We start from the raw sequence: 16,072 nt of genomic DNA, 5'->3' as shown, positions 1-16,072 counted from the left end.
CAATTATCTTGAACCTTGCACCTCACCTCACCTGAAGTGCAATTATCTTGAATATTTCACCTCACCTCACCCTAAGTGCAATTATCTTGAACCTTTCACCTCACCTCACCCTAAGTGCAATTATCTTGAACCTTGCACCTCACCTGAAGTGCAATTATCTTGAACCTTTCACCTCACCTCACCCTAAGTGCAATTATCTTGAATCTTTCACATCACCTCACCTCACCTCACCTGAAGTGCAATTATCTTGAATCTTTCACCTCGCCTCACCCTAAATGCAATTATCTTGAACCTTTCACCTCACCTCACCCTTAGTGCAATTATCTTGAACCTTGCACCTCAACTCACCTAAAGTGCAATTATCTTGAATATTTCACATCACCTCACCCAAAGTGCAATTATCTTGAATCTTTCACATCACCTCACCTCACCTCACCTGAAGTGCGGGGCGGTGGGGTAGCCTAATGGTTAAAGCGTTGGCTCGTCACGCCGAAGACCCGGGTTCGAATCCCCACATGGGTACAATGTGTGAAGCCCATTTCTGATGTCCCCCGCCGTGATATTGCTGGAATATTGCTAAAAGCGGCGTAAAACCAAACTCAGTCAGTCAGTCACCTGAAGTGCAATTATCTTGAACCTTTCACCTCACCTCACCCTAAGTGCAATTATCTTGAATCTTTCACCTCACCTCACCTGAAGTGCAATTATCTTGTATCTTTCACCTCAACTCACACTAGGGGCGGTGGGGTAGCCTAGTGGTTAAAGCGTTGGCTCGTCACGCCGAAGACCCGGGTTCGAATCCCCACATGGGTAAAATGTGTGAAGCCCATTTCTGGTGTCCCCCGCCGTGATATTGCTGGAATATTGCTAAAAGCGGCGTAAAACCAAACTCAGTCAAACAGTCAGTCACCTCACCCTAAGTGCAATTATCTTGAATGTTTCACCTTGCCTCACCCTAAATGCAATTATATTGAACCTTTCACCTCACCTCACCCTAAGTGCAATTATCTTGAACCTTTCACCTCACCTCACCCTAAGTGCAATTATCTTGAATATTTCACCTCACCTCACCTCACCTGAAGTGCAATTGTCTTGAATCTTTCACCTCGCCTCACCCTAAGTGCAATTATCTTGAATCTTTCACCTCGCCTCACCCTAAGTGCAATTATCTTAAACGTTTCACCTCACCTCACCCCAAGTGCAATTATCTTGAACCTTTCACCTCACCTCACCCTAAGTGCAATTATCTTGAACCTTTCACCTCACCTCACCCTAAGTGCATTTATCTTGAACCTTGCACCTCACCTCATCTGAAGTGCAATTATCTTGAACATTTCACCTCACCTCACCCTAAGTGCAATTATCTTGAATCTTTCACCTCACCTCACCCTAAGTGCAATTATCTTGAACTTGCACCTCACCTCACCCTAAGTGCAATTATCTTGAACCTTTCACCTCACCTCACCCTAAGTGCAATTATCTTGAATCTTTCACCTCGCCTCACCTCACCTCACCTGAAGTGCAATTATCTTGAATCTTTCACCTCGCCTCACCCTAAGTGCAATTATCTTGAATCTTTCACCTCACCTCACCTGAAGTGCAATTATCTTGAACTTTGCACCTCAACTCACCTGAAGTGCAATTATCTTGAATATTTCTCATCACCTCACCCAAAGTGCAATTATCTTTAATCTTTCACCTCACCTCACCTTACCTCACCTGAAGTGCGGGTCGGTGGGGTAGCCTAATGGTTAAAGCGTTGGCTCGTCATGCCGAAGACCCGGGTTCGAATCCCCACATGGGTACAATGTGTGAAGCCCATTTCTGGTGTCCCCCGCCGTGATATTGCTGGAATATTGCTAAAAGCGTCGTAAAACCAAACTCAGTCAGCCAGTCACCTGAAGTGCAATTATCTTGAACCTTTCACCTCACCTCACCTCACCCTAAGTGCAATTATCTTGAATCTTTCACCTCACCTCACCTCACCTCAAGTGCAATTATCTTGTATCTTCTCACCTCAACTCACACTAGGGCAATTATCTTGAATCTTTCTCCTCACCTCACCTGGTGCAATAGCTTGTAGTGGTCAACTCACACTAGCTTAGCCTAGTGGTCAAAGCGTTGGCTCACCCGAAGACCGGGTTCAATCCCCACATGGGTAAAATGTGTGAAGCCCATTTCTGGTGTCCCCCGCCGTGATATTGCTGGAATATTGCTAAAAGCGGCGTAAAACCAAACTCAGTCAAACAGTCAGTCACCTCACCCTAAGTGCAATTATCTTGAATGTTTCACCTCACCTCACCCTAAGTGCAATTGTCTTGAATCTTTCACCTCGCCTCACCTTAAATGCAATTTTCTTGAACCTCACCTCACCTCACCCTAAGTGCAATTATCTTGAACCATGCACCTCACCTCACCCTAAGTGTAATTATCTTGAATATTTCACCTCACCTCACCTCACCTCACCTGAAGTGCAATTATCTTCAATCTTTCACCTCACCTCACCCTAAGTGCAATTATCTTGAACCTTCACCTCACCTCACCCTAAGTGCAATTATCTTGAATCTTTCACATCACCTCACCTCACCTCACCTGAAGTGCAATTATCTTGAATCTTTCACCTCGCCTCACCCTAAATGCAATTATCTTGAATCTTTCACCTCACCTCACCCTAAGTGCAATTATCTTGAATCTTTCACCTCACCCTAAGTGCAATTATCTTGAATCTTTCACCTCGCCTCACCCTAAATGCAATTATCTTGAACCTTTCACCTCACCTCACCCTAAGTGCAATTATCTTGAACCTTTCACCTCACCTCACCCTAAGTGCAATTATCTTGAATATTTCACCTCACCTCACCTCACCTGAAGTGCAATTATCTTGAATCTTTCACCTCGCCTCACCCTAAGTGCAATTATCTTGAATCTTTCACCTCGCCTCACCCTAAGTGCAATTATCTTAAACGTTTCACCTCACCTCACCCTAAGTGCAATTATCTTCAACCTTTCGTCCCACCTCGCCTCACCCTCCAGTTTGACACAGATATCCCCATCAACAGTAGAGTAGGATAGATCTTTGTTATTCTAAGTCCTCAAGAAGAAATGTTTCTGTTCAGGTTATTGACCGAGACAACCAGATGGACAACCCATGTTCTGGATGGTTGTCGGACAACGCCTGGGACAACATCACAGAGTTGGACAAACTTGCCAACTTTCATGGCATCATCACGTCCTTCGAGCAATACCCTCGCGACTGGAACATCTGGTACACATCAGCTGAACCCGAGACCTCTCCGCTGCCGGGTGAGTGGGACAACGCATGCAACGAGCTGCAGAGGATGTTGATCGTACGTTCGCTTCGTCCCTGACAGAGTCTCGTTCTGTGCCACGTCCTTCATTGTGAACAATCTTGGCTCCAAGTTTGTGGAGCCTCCTGTGTTGGACATGCAGCAGGTTGTGGAGGACTCGACGACGAAGACGCCGCTCATCTTTGTGCTCTCTGCTGGGGTGGTATGTACAACTTGCTTGTTTGCTCTCTGTTTATTGCCGTGCTCAGCAATATTCAGCTATATGACACTGATCTTTTAATAAACGAGTGTGGACCAGGGCCCGTTTCACAAAGCTCTCGTAAGCCTAAGATCTCGTTAACTTTTCTCTTAGCATTCGTACTTCCTAAACTGTAACATTGACTTACGATAGTCGTAGCGCCATTAGAGCTTTGTGAAACAGGGCCCTATACTGTAACATTGACTTACGATAGTCGTAGCGCTACGAGAGCTTTGTGAAATGGGGCCCTATACTGTAACATTGACTTACGATAGTCGTAGCGCTACGAGAGCTTTGTGAAACGGGGCCCTATACTGTAACTTTGACTTACGATAGTCGTAGCGCTACGAGAGCTTTGTGAAACGGGGCCCTATACTGTAACATTGACTTACGATAGTCGTAGCGCTACGAGAGCTTTGTGAAACGGGGCCCTATACTGTAACTTTGACTTACGATAGTCGTAGCGCTACGAGAGTTTTGTGAAACGGGGCCCAGGCAATCCAGGTATCACAAATGTGGACCATGGAGCTTCAGCATTTCTTCACCGTTCCTCCCAGTATTAGCTCACATTTGGAATATAATAGAAACACTGTTGAGAGTAAGTGAAATACATAACTCCCATGTTTATCTCTGCTGCTGCTGCCACAAGGTTCTGATTCTACATCCTCTGTTCCCAGGATCCGACAAGTTCTCTCCTGCAGTTGGCTGAGAGCAGTGGGATGGCCTCCAGGTTCCATGCCCTCTCACTGGGTCAAGGTCAGGCTCCCATAGCAACCAGGATGATAAAGGAAGGCGTGAAAGAGGTGAGCGTTTAGATCAGTTTTGATAAGTGTCATCCACAGAATTACCTCCCTTGTGCATTCATTGTAATATAGAAGTTGTGTACCCATAGAAATGTCTATGTTTATGGATAGCTGGATCTGTCATTGCCCTCACTGCCACATCTGTGTTTCTTCAGGGCAACTGGGTATTCCTGGCTAACTGCCACTTGTCTCTCAGCTGGATGCCGCAGCTGGACAAGCTGGTGGAACAGCTGCAGATCGAGGAGCCACACCCGGAGTTCCGCCTGTGGCTGAGCAGCTCCCCCCACCCAGAGTTCCCCATCTCCATCCTGCAGCAGGGCATCAAGATGACAACAGAGCCCCCCAAGGTGAGTGATGGCTGCGGGACATGTAGACACACACCTTGATTATGAGGCAGGTCAAGTGGAGATGCTGTGCTGTCAGACCCCACTATTTATCCCCACTCCTTCCTTACATAGACCGGACCGCCTCCATGGTGTAGTGGTTAGAGCGTCCGCCCGGAGAGCGGAAGGTCGCGGGTTCGATCCCCGACCGCATCATACCAAAAGACGTTAAAATATGGTACTTGTTGGTCCCTGCCTGGCGCTCGGCATTAACGGGTACAACAAGGACTGGTCGGCTCGAGTCAGTATAATGTGTCTGATTGGGGTATTCATGCTTCACTACGGCATGGTATCTCAGTGGGCTAGCACTATAAAACCAGCTTCAGACTGGGCTAGTACAAGCAGCCGCACATACACATACACAAGCATGCACGTCATCATATGAGCGAAATATTCTCAAGCACGACGTTAAACTCAATTTCACCTCACCTCACCTTACATAGACCCTTTATTCATCTATGCTGAAATTTCGATAAGCTTGAAAAACCATGAGATAGGATAAGTATTATAAATATACAATTTATAGTTAAAATTTCCAAATTGTCAGAATATTTTAATTACTCAACATTTGTGAATTTTGGGATCCATAACCCAAACAAAGTGAAAAAATATAAGTTTACAGATTCAGACAGCTATTAAAAAATAAAGTTTTGAAATAAATAAATTGACAATCAGTTTTCTTATAAGCAGAGTACTGTGTTCACCAGAAAAAAACAATAAGCATACTATTAAATTTAACTGCTAGATCAGCATGACTAACATATCTAAGACTGATAATTCTTTGTTCCCGGACTGACTGAGAAAGATTTTGTTCTTAAGATACAAATCAAGCATTAGTGATGACTTATTCAAGCAGGCACACACATGTTCCCGACCACTAGTGTTGGAAATCGGACACGAAATCCACTATCCATTATCGGAGGACTTGTGGTTAGTGTTGGTCCGATTAATTAAAATAATTGAAGATTGGTCGCAGTGACTAAACGACCAATCAATCGATCATGTTTTCTCGTAATCGAAAACAAACCAGTTTGGAACACTTGTTTGCATTAACAATATTTTTCACAAGTTTTTTTTGTCTGTGTCATTACATGTATATTTCATATGCACTACAAGCTCATTCCAAGTCATGATAGAATTTATTTTAAAGACTCCAGGCAATGTATGTTCCTAACATACTAGTAATCCTTTAAAGATGTGAAATTTGCAAATGCATTTTGTGCGATTTGCAAAAAAAACACAACCTTTTGTGCATTAACAAACATAACAGGAAAATTTGATAAATGACACTAACCAATTATTTTGATGATTGATCGGTTGTAATGAACCAATCATCAATTATGAGATTTTATCCTAATTCCCAATACTACTTGTGGTGAACGATCATTGATTATAATCGAAATATATACATTTTTAATGTAATCACCAATTTTGAGGGTTTTTCCACAGGTTTTTTTCTAGTTATTATACTGCCTTCCAATGAAATGCCTGCATGCAAGAAAGACACTGGAATTGTAATTAAACAATAAAAGTGGTTAAAATTTTACAATGGGCATAGCTTTACGCTGTTGAGCGCATGTTTGTTCGTGAATATTCGTCGAATTTAATGGTTAGTTTAATTCCTTCAAGTGTGTTATACAAAAACAACAAAATTCTGATTAATTGAAAATATGTTTTTAATAATCAATAATCATTTTTAATCCTTCTTTCAATCGATTTTCGATTATTTTCGATCATAGGAACACCACTACCGACCACCCCCTCCCTCCACACACACACACACACACACACACACACACACGTTGCTCAATAAATGCAATGGTCACGTGACTCACATCATAAAACCCTGTTACACCTGACTCTTCCTCTTGTGTGTCCAGGGTCTGAAGGCCAACATGAAGCGTCTGTACAACCTGTTGGCAGAGAGTCAGTTCAACCGCTGCCACAAGCAGGACAAGTACAAGAAGCTGCTCTTCTGTCTCTGTTTCTTCCACTCGGTGCTGCTGGAGAGAAGAAAGTTCCTCATGCTGGGATGGAACATCGCATACGAGTTCAACGACTCCGACTTTGAGGTGAGTTGCCGGTCTGGTTCTGTTGTCATTGTTACCTCATTTTGCTGACAGTCAAGTGATGTCAAGTCAAGGGCAGTTTGTCTAGTGTTCATCCTCAGTGATCTCAGTGACCACTTGACCAATGACGTTGATGCTTCATTCATACACTTGTGAGGTGGTGTAGTCTAGTGGTTAAAGCATTTCCTATCATGCTAAAGGCACAGGTGAGTGAGTGGGTGAGTTTAGTTTTACACCACACTCAGCAATATTCCAGCTATATGGTGGCGGTCTGTAAATAATTGAGTCTGGACCAGACAATCCAGTAATCAACAGCATGATCATCGATCTACACAATTGGGAACCAATGACATGTGTCAACCAAGTCAGCGAGTCTGACCGCCAGATCCCGTTAGTCACCTCTTACGACAAGCATGAGTTACTGAAGATCAATTCTAACTTGGATCTTCACGGGTTTGAAGGCACAGGTTCTATTCCCCAAATGGGTACAATGTGTCACGTCAATTTATGTGTCCCGTGCAATGATATTGCTGAAATATTGGTGAAAGCAATATAAAACCCAACCTACTAGAGCTGGTGATCGTTAAATTTTGTCAGATCAATAATCGCTAGTGTCAGATCAATAATCAATTGATTATAATCTTTTGGACGGTCATTTCATAGTCAAATACCTATGTTAGCGAACTAACTTCCGGGTTGTTGTCAGCACCTGTCAACTCGTAGTATTTCAATGACGACGTGACCTTTTCCGGAAAGGGACATCCCAATCTAAATATATCTAGCATTGCCATTGGCTAACATGCGCACTTGTGTAGTACACAGGTTCCATTTAAGAAGTAAACAAGCAATGACGACCAGATTGTTCGGTAAAAGATAACATGACAAGGTAGAATAACACGTTTTAATGTGTGTGCATCCAAATAATGATTATTTCCGATTATCGATCTGCAGTTTATTTGTAATCGACAATCGTTTATTTTGACTTAGATCGAACAATTAATCAATCGCTCCAGCACTACAACCTATAAATCACTCTTACCAGTGATTGTTGAGGTGGTTCCAATACAACATCCTACCTTGAATAAATGTCTAAGATTAAAGTCCGGTAAAACTTTTCCTCTTTTTTCGTGGGTTACAGTAAGCATGCAATGATGGCAAGACTCGACAAGGCTTCTGTGTCACAACCTGGCTTGGGGTGATGTCATGATGGTTTGACGTCACTTAGAAAAAACACATCAATTTTAATCAGATAATAGTGAGAGTGCCAGACATATGAGATCTTGGAAGCAGGATGGTGTTCATGTGATATTTTGTGTAGCAAGCAAGTTTTGGCTGTAAAGATTTGTATTGTATAAAGGAATAATGCACACAATTCCAGGTGTCAGAGAACCTGCTGAGTATCTACCTGGACGAGTATGAAGACACACCCTGGGATGCCCTCAAGTACCTCATCGCTGGCATCAACTACGGCGGCCATGTGACAGATGACTGGGACAGACGCTTGATGCAGACTTACATCGGCGACTACTTCTGTGATGCCTCTATCAGCCAGGCATTCTACAAGTAGGCACCCATGTCATCATTCTGCCCATAGTATTCATCGAGACGGGAGTAGATGTGATGGGAGGTGTTAGGAGAGAGGGGGGGAGTAGATGTGATGGGAGGTGTTAGAGGAGAGAGGGGTGTAGATGTGATGGGAGGTGTTAGAGGTGAGAGGGGGAGTAGATGTGATGGAGGTGTTAGAGGGGAGAGGGGGAGTAGATGTGATGGGAGGTGTTAGAGGAGAGAGGGGGTCGAGATGTGATGGAGGGGTTAGAGGAGAGAGGGGGAGTAGATGTGATGGAGGTCTTAGAGGAGAGAGGGGGAGTAGATGTGATGGAGGGGTTAGAGGAGACAGGGGTGTAGATGTAATGGGAGGTGTTAGAGGTGAGAGGGGAGTAGATGTGATGGAGGTGTTAGAGGGGAGAGGGGAGTAGATGTGATGATGGAGGTGTTAGAGGAGAGAGGGGTCGAGATGTGATGGAGGGGTTAGAGGAGAGAGGGGGAGTAGATCTGATGGAGGGGTTAGAGGAGAGAGGGGAGTAGATGTGATGGAGGGGTTAGAGAGGAGACAGGGGTGTAGATGATGATGGGAGGTGATAGAGGAGAGAGAGGGTAGGAGATGTGATGGAGGTGTTAGGAGGAGAGAGGGGAGTAGATCTGATGGAGGGGTTAGAGGGGAGAGGTGGAGTAGATGTGATGGAGGGGTAGAGAGGAGACAGGGGTGTAGATGTGATGGGAGGTGATAGAGGAGAGAGAGGGTCGAGATGTGATGGAGGGGTTAGAGGGGAGGGGGAGTAGATGTGATGGAGGGTTAGAGGAGAGAGGGGAGTAGATGTGATGGGAGGGAGAGGGGAGTAGATGTGATGGAGGTGTTAGAGGAGAGAGGGGTGTAGATGTGATGGGAGGGGTTAGAGGAGAGAGGGGAGTAGATGTGATGGGAGGAGAGGGGAGTAGATGTGATGGAGGTGTTAGAGGAGAGAGGGAGAGATGTGATGGAGGGGTTAGAGGAGAGGAGGGGTGTAGATGGATGGGAGGGTTAGAAGAGAGAGGGGAGTAGATGTGATGGAGGGTTAGAGGAGAGTAGAGGTGTAGATGGATGGGGTTAGAGGAGAGAGGGGGAGTAGACGTGATGGAGAGGAGAGGGGGTGTTGATGTGATGGGAGGGGTTAGAGGAGTATAATGTGTCTGAGTGGGGTATTCATGCTTAACTGCGGCATCTCAGTGAGCTAGCACTATAAAACCAGCTTACGTCTGGGCTAGTACAAGCAGCCACACATACACACGCATGCACGTTGTCATATGAGCAAAATATTCTTAAGTACAACATTAAACCCCATTTCACCTCACCTCACCTTTATCAGCCAGGCATTCTGCAAGTAGGCTTCCACATCATCAAGAGGGGTCGAGATGTGATGGAGGGGTAAGATACAGTGAGGGGATACTCCTTTGGACGCATCTATCACACAGGCATCCATGCCATCATTCTGCCCACAGTATTCATCAAGATCTTTATGGCAGTTGGTTTACTATAATCTACACACTAAGATCATGTTAAAAGATTAAGGGCTCCTAAGATTGAATTACCAAGAATTGAAGGACCAACTAAAAATTATTTGTCACCTCAAACAACAATCATAGTCAGGAGTAAGAGCATACAAACATTCTTACAGTCGTTTCCTGTAGTCATTGTGACACACGTTCTGGTATTATGATCACTTCATAGCCGGATTGTATTCAATTTTGAACTCTGCATGTGCGTTTTCTCTCCTCTACAGAGTGTCTTCACTTGCCACCTACTACGTCCCCAAAGATGGCCCCCTGTCTTCCTACAAGGAGTACGTCAGCATGCTGCCCAACATCGACCACCCAGAGGCTTTTGGCCAACACCCCAACGCAGACATCACGTCCCAGATCCAGGAGACGAGGATGATGTTTGATACGTTACTGTCACTGCAACCACAGATCTCGAGCACGGCTGGGGAGAGCAGGGAGGACAAGGTACAAATAACACTGTGTAGTCTCCTATGTACAACATAAGGGGTGTGGTTATGCATCAAAACTAAGTGGAGGCTTGTGCTGATTGTAGGTGATTGTAGATCAACTGATTGATTAGAAAGAGGTTGATAATGGCATAGTGGTGCACATTGAGGGGTTAGAGGGGGTTGGGGATGTGATTGGAGGGATGGGTTAGAGAGGGGATAGGAGGAGGAGCGTGAGGAGGGCACGAGAGTGGGACAAGGAGGGTGGGATGAAGTTGGAATGTTGGAGAGTGGGGTGGGTCATTGTCATAAGTGAAGCTTTTTTTCTAAATGCTATTTGACCTTTGAACTGAAAGATGAGAATTCTTGTGACCACCATATTGCCATTTGTTTTCAAGATGATTGCATTGAATGAATTTATCTGATAAAATGGCATTCTTCAGCCAAAACTGGCACTTGTCAAACCTTCATTTTAATCTGCAGAGGTCTTTTTTGTGGCTCACCACAACTCCATCCTAATAGTAATTGTTTTTTATTTCATTATCAACCTTTTGGCATTCCATGTCCCAAGAGTCCTCAAGATGGTGTGCGAAATAGCCGCCTATTCGCCTGCCTGTTGGCCCGTAGCTAGTAAAGTATCTGTCAGGCCTTAGAGAATTTGAAATGTCTCGGCCTGACTGGCTTGATGATTTGTTCATTGCTATATACATTTCAGTCAACAAATGCTAGAGAAATTTGATGTTGGTTAGTAACTTTCCAGGCCAATATTAGCCCCTCTGACCAGTACAATTTTGGGGGCGGAGGGGTAGCCTAATGGTTAAAGTGTTCGCTCGTCATGCCGAAGACCCGGGTTTGAATCCCCACATGGGCACAATGTGTGAAGCCCATTTCTGGTGTCCCCCGCCGTGATGTTGCTGGAATATTGCTAAAAGCGGCGTAAAACCAAACTCAGTCAGTCAGTCAGTAAGATTTTGCAGTTACATCACACACTGCCTAATGTGTATATGTCTATGTTTCAGGTGCTTGACCTCGCAGCCAATATTTTCAAACAAATTCCTGAGAATATTGACTATGAGGGCACAGCCAAGATATTGTCCGTCGATCCCTCGCCTCTCAATGTGGTTCTGCTACAAGAAGTAAGTGCACACAGTCATTTTGCTGAGGTTTTTTTCTCCTGGTAGTTTACATATAAACAAACAGTAATTTGATCTCTCAGACTATTCTTGACCACCTCCATGTTACAGATCATTCAGTACACTGTTCTGACTAGACCATTCTAGACCACTTCCATGGATTAGAGCGACTTCAGTGTTTGCCATACCATTCTTGACCACCTCCATGGTACAGAGCATTGAGTGCAGTGTTCTGACCAGACCATTCTTGACCACCTCCATGGTACAGAGCATTGAGTGCAGTGTTCTGACCAGACCATTCTTGACCACCTCCATGGTACAGAGCATTGAGTGCAGTGTTCTGACCAGACCATTCTTGACCACCTCCATGGTACAGAGCATTGAGTGCAGTGTTCTGACCAGACCATTCTTGACCACCTCCATGGTACAGAGCATTGAGTGCAGTGTTCTGACCACTCACTTGTTGGTTGACTATGGTCAGTTCTTGTTGCAGGGCGGTGGGGTAGCCTAGTGGTTAAAGCGTTCGCTCGTCATGCCGAAGACCCAGGTTCGATTCCCCACATGGGTACAATGTTTGAAGCCCATTTCTGGTGTCCCCACCTTGATATTGCTGGAATATTGCTAAAAGCGGCGTAAAACTAAACTCACTCATTCAGTTCTTGTTGCAGTGCTGTAACATGGGGTTTTGTTGCAGATCCAGCGGTACAATCTTCTGCTGGACGAGATCCGTGTTTCTTTGACAGACCTTGAGAGGGGTATCCAAGGCTTGGTGGTCATGAGCTCCGAGTTGGAGAACATCTTCCAGTGTATCTACGATGGCAGGGTGCCGCCAGCATGGGAGAAGGTGATGCCAATAATCTCTATGATAGGTCCTATACTCCCCAGGGAGCTGAGAATATGAAAACTAAAGGAAACTGATCTCCGAGATAACAATTGTACATACATCATCATGTCTTGTGTGGAATTGGTGCTTCATAAATAGACACAATATCATTTTTAAGTATTTGGTTCATTATACATAATATGACATCTTCAGTTCCTACCGGGTCCCCACTTACTGTAGAGTTTATTTTCTAAATTATCTGAACAGGGTTGCACCTGATGAAATGAATTTTCATTCAGTTAGTTGTAAAATTGTTTGTCAGGTGAAATTACTATATGCTAATGGACAGACATTCTCTTCCCACAGAGGTTACTCCTGTCATATCTTCCTACGTAACCTCTGTTCTAATACGGCCCTTTCATGGTGTGAGCGTTCAAGACTCGTGATTGGAGGCAATCAGATTTAGTTGTGCAATCAGCGACGTTGTTTCAAAAGTGATCGTTCGCAAGGCCTCAGTAATTTCCGTATACTTCGAGAAAACTAAACCTGTTCCCCTGCGAGATGCGCAAACGTTTCTCCTAGACAGAACTCAGTCATGTTATGGCGGATCAGTGGCACAAGCAAGCCATTAAACGTCTTGTGTGTAACATCAACACAAGTCCCCGGCAGATGGGGGATATTTGTGGCCTCACATTTGCTTGTGTTGGTCAAGTTGAATCTAAGTCGATGTAACACGTGTTCTGATTGGATAGAAAGAAGGGAGATAATTCGTGTTGCGATCTTTTGCGGCTAGGGGATTTTACGAGAACCGGGATATATGGCCATATTAGAACAGAGGTTCGTAGGAAGATATGACAAGTAACCTCTGTGGGAAGAGAATGATGGACAGAAAGTCATAGCATTAATTGGAACTGTATTTTCAGCATGAATTGGGAAATATTATATTCCAATCTGGACCAACAAACTTTTATCTTCTCAGGCCTACCCATCAATGAAGCCTCTGTCGGCATGGACACGAGACTTGGTGATGAGAGTGGAGCAGTTTGCCAAGTGGGCTCAGACAGCTCACCAACCTACAGTCTTCTGGATGTCTGGCTTCACCTTCCCCACCGGCTTCCTCACAGCGGTACTGCAGACATCAGCCAGACAGAACAGCGTAAGTTGTCTCCCTTTACCGATCAATCCTCACAGCGGTACTGCAGACATCAGCCAGACAGAACAGCGTAAGTTGTCTCCCTTTACCGATCAATCCTCACAGCGGTACTGCAGACATCAGCCAGACAGAACAGCGTAAGTTGTCTCCCTCAATTACCGTACTGCAGACATCAGCCATCAGAACAGCGTAAGTTGTCTCCCTTTACCCATCAATGATCACAGCAGTACTGCAGACATCAGGCAGACAGAACAGCGTAAGTTGGCTCCCTTTACCGATCAATCCTACCGATCAATCCTCACAGCAGTACTGCAGACATCAGCCAGACAGAACAGCGTAAGTTGTCTCCCTTTACCGATCAATCCTCACAGCAGTACTGCAGACATCAGCCAGACAGAACAGCGTAAGTTGTCTCCCTTTACCGATCAATCCTCACAGCAGTACTGCAGACATCAGCCAGACAGAACAGGGAAATTTGTCTCCCTTTACTGAACAATCCGCAGCTGGAAGAAACAGTATTAATAAACTCTATGATGCTACAATGCCCAACATTATGTTCCTGTGCTGCAAAATGGCCTACATTGTGTTCTTCTGCTTGAATGTCCAATTTTGTTTCCCTCCGCTATAACATCCTACATTGTGTGTAACCATTGTGTTCCTTTATGCACCCTACATAATCCTCTATGCTACAACACCCATCATGTGATCCTCTATGCTACAACACCCTACATCATGATCCTCTATGCTACAACACCCTACTACAACACCCTCATGATCCCTCTATGCCTCTATGCTACAACACCCCTACATCATGTTCCTCTATGCTACAACACCCTACATCACAACACCCTGATCCTCTATGCTACAACACCCTACATCATGATCCTCTATGCTACAACACCCTACATCATGATCCTCTATGCTACAACACCCTACATCATGACCCTCTATGCTACAACACCCTACATCATGATCCTCTATGCTACAACACCCTACATCATGATCCTCTATGCTACAACAACCTACATCGTGATCCTGTATGCTACAACACCCTACATCATGATCCTCTATGCTACAACACCCTACATCATGATCCTCTATGCTACAATCCCTACATCATGATCCTCTTTGCTACAACAACCTACATCGTGACCCTCTATGCTGCAGGTATCGGTTGACACGCTGTCCTGGGAGTTCACAGTCATGACAGTGGATGATTCCAACATCACTGGACCACCGAAGGTAAAGTGTTTTTGTTTGTTTTGATATGACACTCGCAGCATTATTCAAGTCCATATATATTTGAGTCTAGACCAACAATTCAAACACTGACATCTTAACCACTGATCTACAGAAATGGGACATGATGTCATGCATCAAGCAAGCCAAACCAACCCAAATTATTAGTCTCCTCTTACAACAATCACAGTCAAGAATACAAAAATCAGAGCTTCAGATAACGTTTTGGGTCATTTAGTTATGTGCTCGCTTGTGTTCATCTCAATTTGGTATCCTAATTTTCCTTTGTGTAACCAAATAAATTGTACTCACCTCACTCAAACTCAGTTTGGTATTTTGCCATAATCCATTAATTGTAAAAATATAATAAAGTGTAATATGAGAAACGATAAGTAGCTTAAATAGAACCTCTCAATATACCTCAGTTATTTTATATATACACCGGTACGCAAGCTAAGATTTGACATTTTTGTATGTAAGCATGTAAGATAAAATATATTGAGTATTTTCAAAAATTCAAGCATACTTTTACGCAATAGACTTAATAGGAATTGAGTTTTTACATAAAATTTTGCATAATTTACACAGATACGCAGCTTATCTGTACAAGAACATACAAGAATTCTGACACCAGTTTCTTGAAATCCTTGTGACCCACATGCTAGTATAATATCCACATTTTAAAGAATGAGGACTATTTTTATGGATATACAACTTGTTTATTCTGTATAGGCGACGTTTCGACATAGATTCTAATGTCATTGTCAAGCAAGTGGTACATGGGAAGTATTTTGGGTGATAAATATACATGAGATATTTGTACAATAGATGAGGGATGAGGCGAAAATGAGTTGTTTATACAATAGAAGAGGTTGATAACACAGGATTAAGTAGGTTGATAGGAAGCCAGTAAAGAACATGTACATGGTTCTATACATAAGAGGTTAAGGATGATGATGGGCAGCCAGTAGGGAATGATGTACATAGGTGTTAAAGGGACTGTTGGGAAGCCAATAGTGAAGTGATGTTCTACAAGGCATAATGTACAACGGCTGAGTAGGTTACATGAAATATATTCAGCAAGTGATGATAGGCCTTGAGGATGAAATGTATTGTATATCCATAAAGACAGCCCTCATTCTTCATCTACCCAACTTCTAGCATGCCAATCAAAGAAACCACATTATAGCCCGATTGCATTATCTGAGGGTGTGTAACTGATACAAAACGTGTTTGCCCACAGGATGGAGTGTTCATCAAGGGTCTGTTCCTGCAAGGTGCAGGCTGGGACAAGAAGAACGCCTGTCTCATTGAGGCCAACCCCATGCAGTTAGTGTGTGCCATGCCAACCATCCATTTCAAGCCCGTGGAGAACAAAAAGAAGACAAGCAAAGGTACCAGT

General features: G+C 44.0%; 1 protein-coding gene across 1 annotated transcript in view; it reads left to right on the top strand.

Annotated features, from left to right (window-relative positions):
- LOC124282758 (dynein axonemal heavy chain 2-like) overlaps positions 1 to 16,072 on the top strand; it is a 109,888-nt gene that overhangs the window by 92,305 nt on the left and 1,511 nt on the right. The window contains 12 exon segments of the mRNA XM_046718785.1: positions 3,117 to 3,362; positions 3,364 to 3,510; positions 4,224 to 4,349; positions 4,505 to 4,696; positions 6,613 to 6,804; positions 8,180 to 8,364; positions 10,119 to 10,341; positions 11,342 to 11,458; positions 12,150 to 12,299; positions 13,258 to 13,434; positions 14,599 to 14,673; positions 15,914 to 16,064. Of these exon segments, the coding sequence (XP_046574741.1) occupies positions 3,117 to 3,362; positions 3,364 to 3,510; positions 4,224 to 4,349; positions 4,505 to 4,696; positions 6,613 to 6,804; positions 8,180 to 8,364; positions 10,119 to 10,341; positions 11,342 to 11,458; positions 12,150 to 12,299; positions 13,258 to 13,434; positions 14,599 to 14,673; positions 15,914 to 16,064 (1,981 nt within the window).

This window comes from Haliotis rubra, unplaced genomic scaffold (genome assembly GCF_003918875.1).
Source record: "Haliotis rubra isolate DU_JTF1 unplaced genomic scaffold, ASM391887v1 Scf302, whole genome shotgun sequence".
Lineage (NCBI taxonomy): Eukaryota > Metazoa > Mollusca > Gastropoda > Lepetellida > Haliotidae > Haliotis > Haliotis rubra.
The sequence above is the reverse complement of the archived record's forward strand: the minus strand, read 5'-3'. Positions and strand labels throughout refer to the sequence as shown.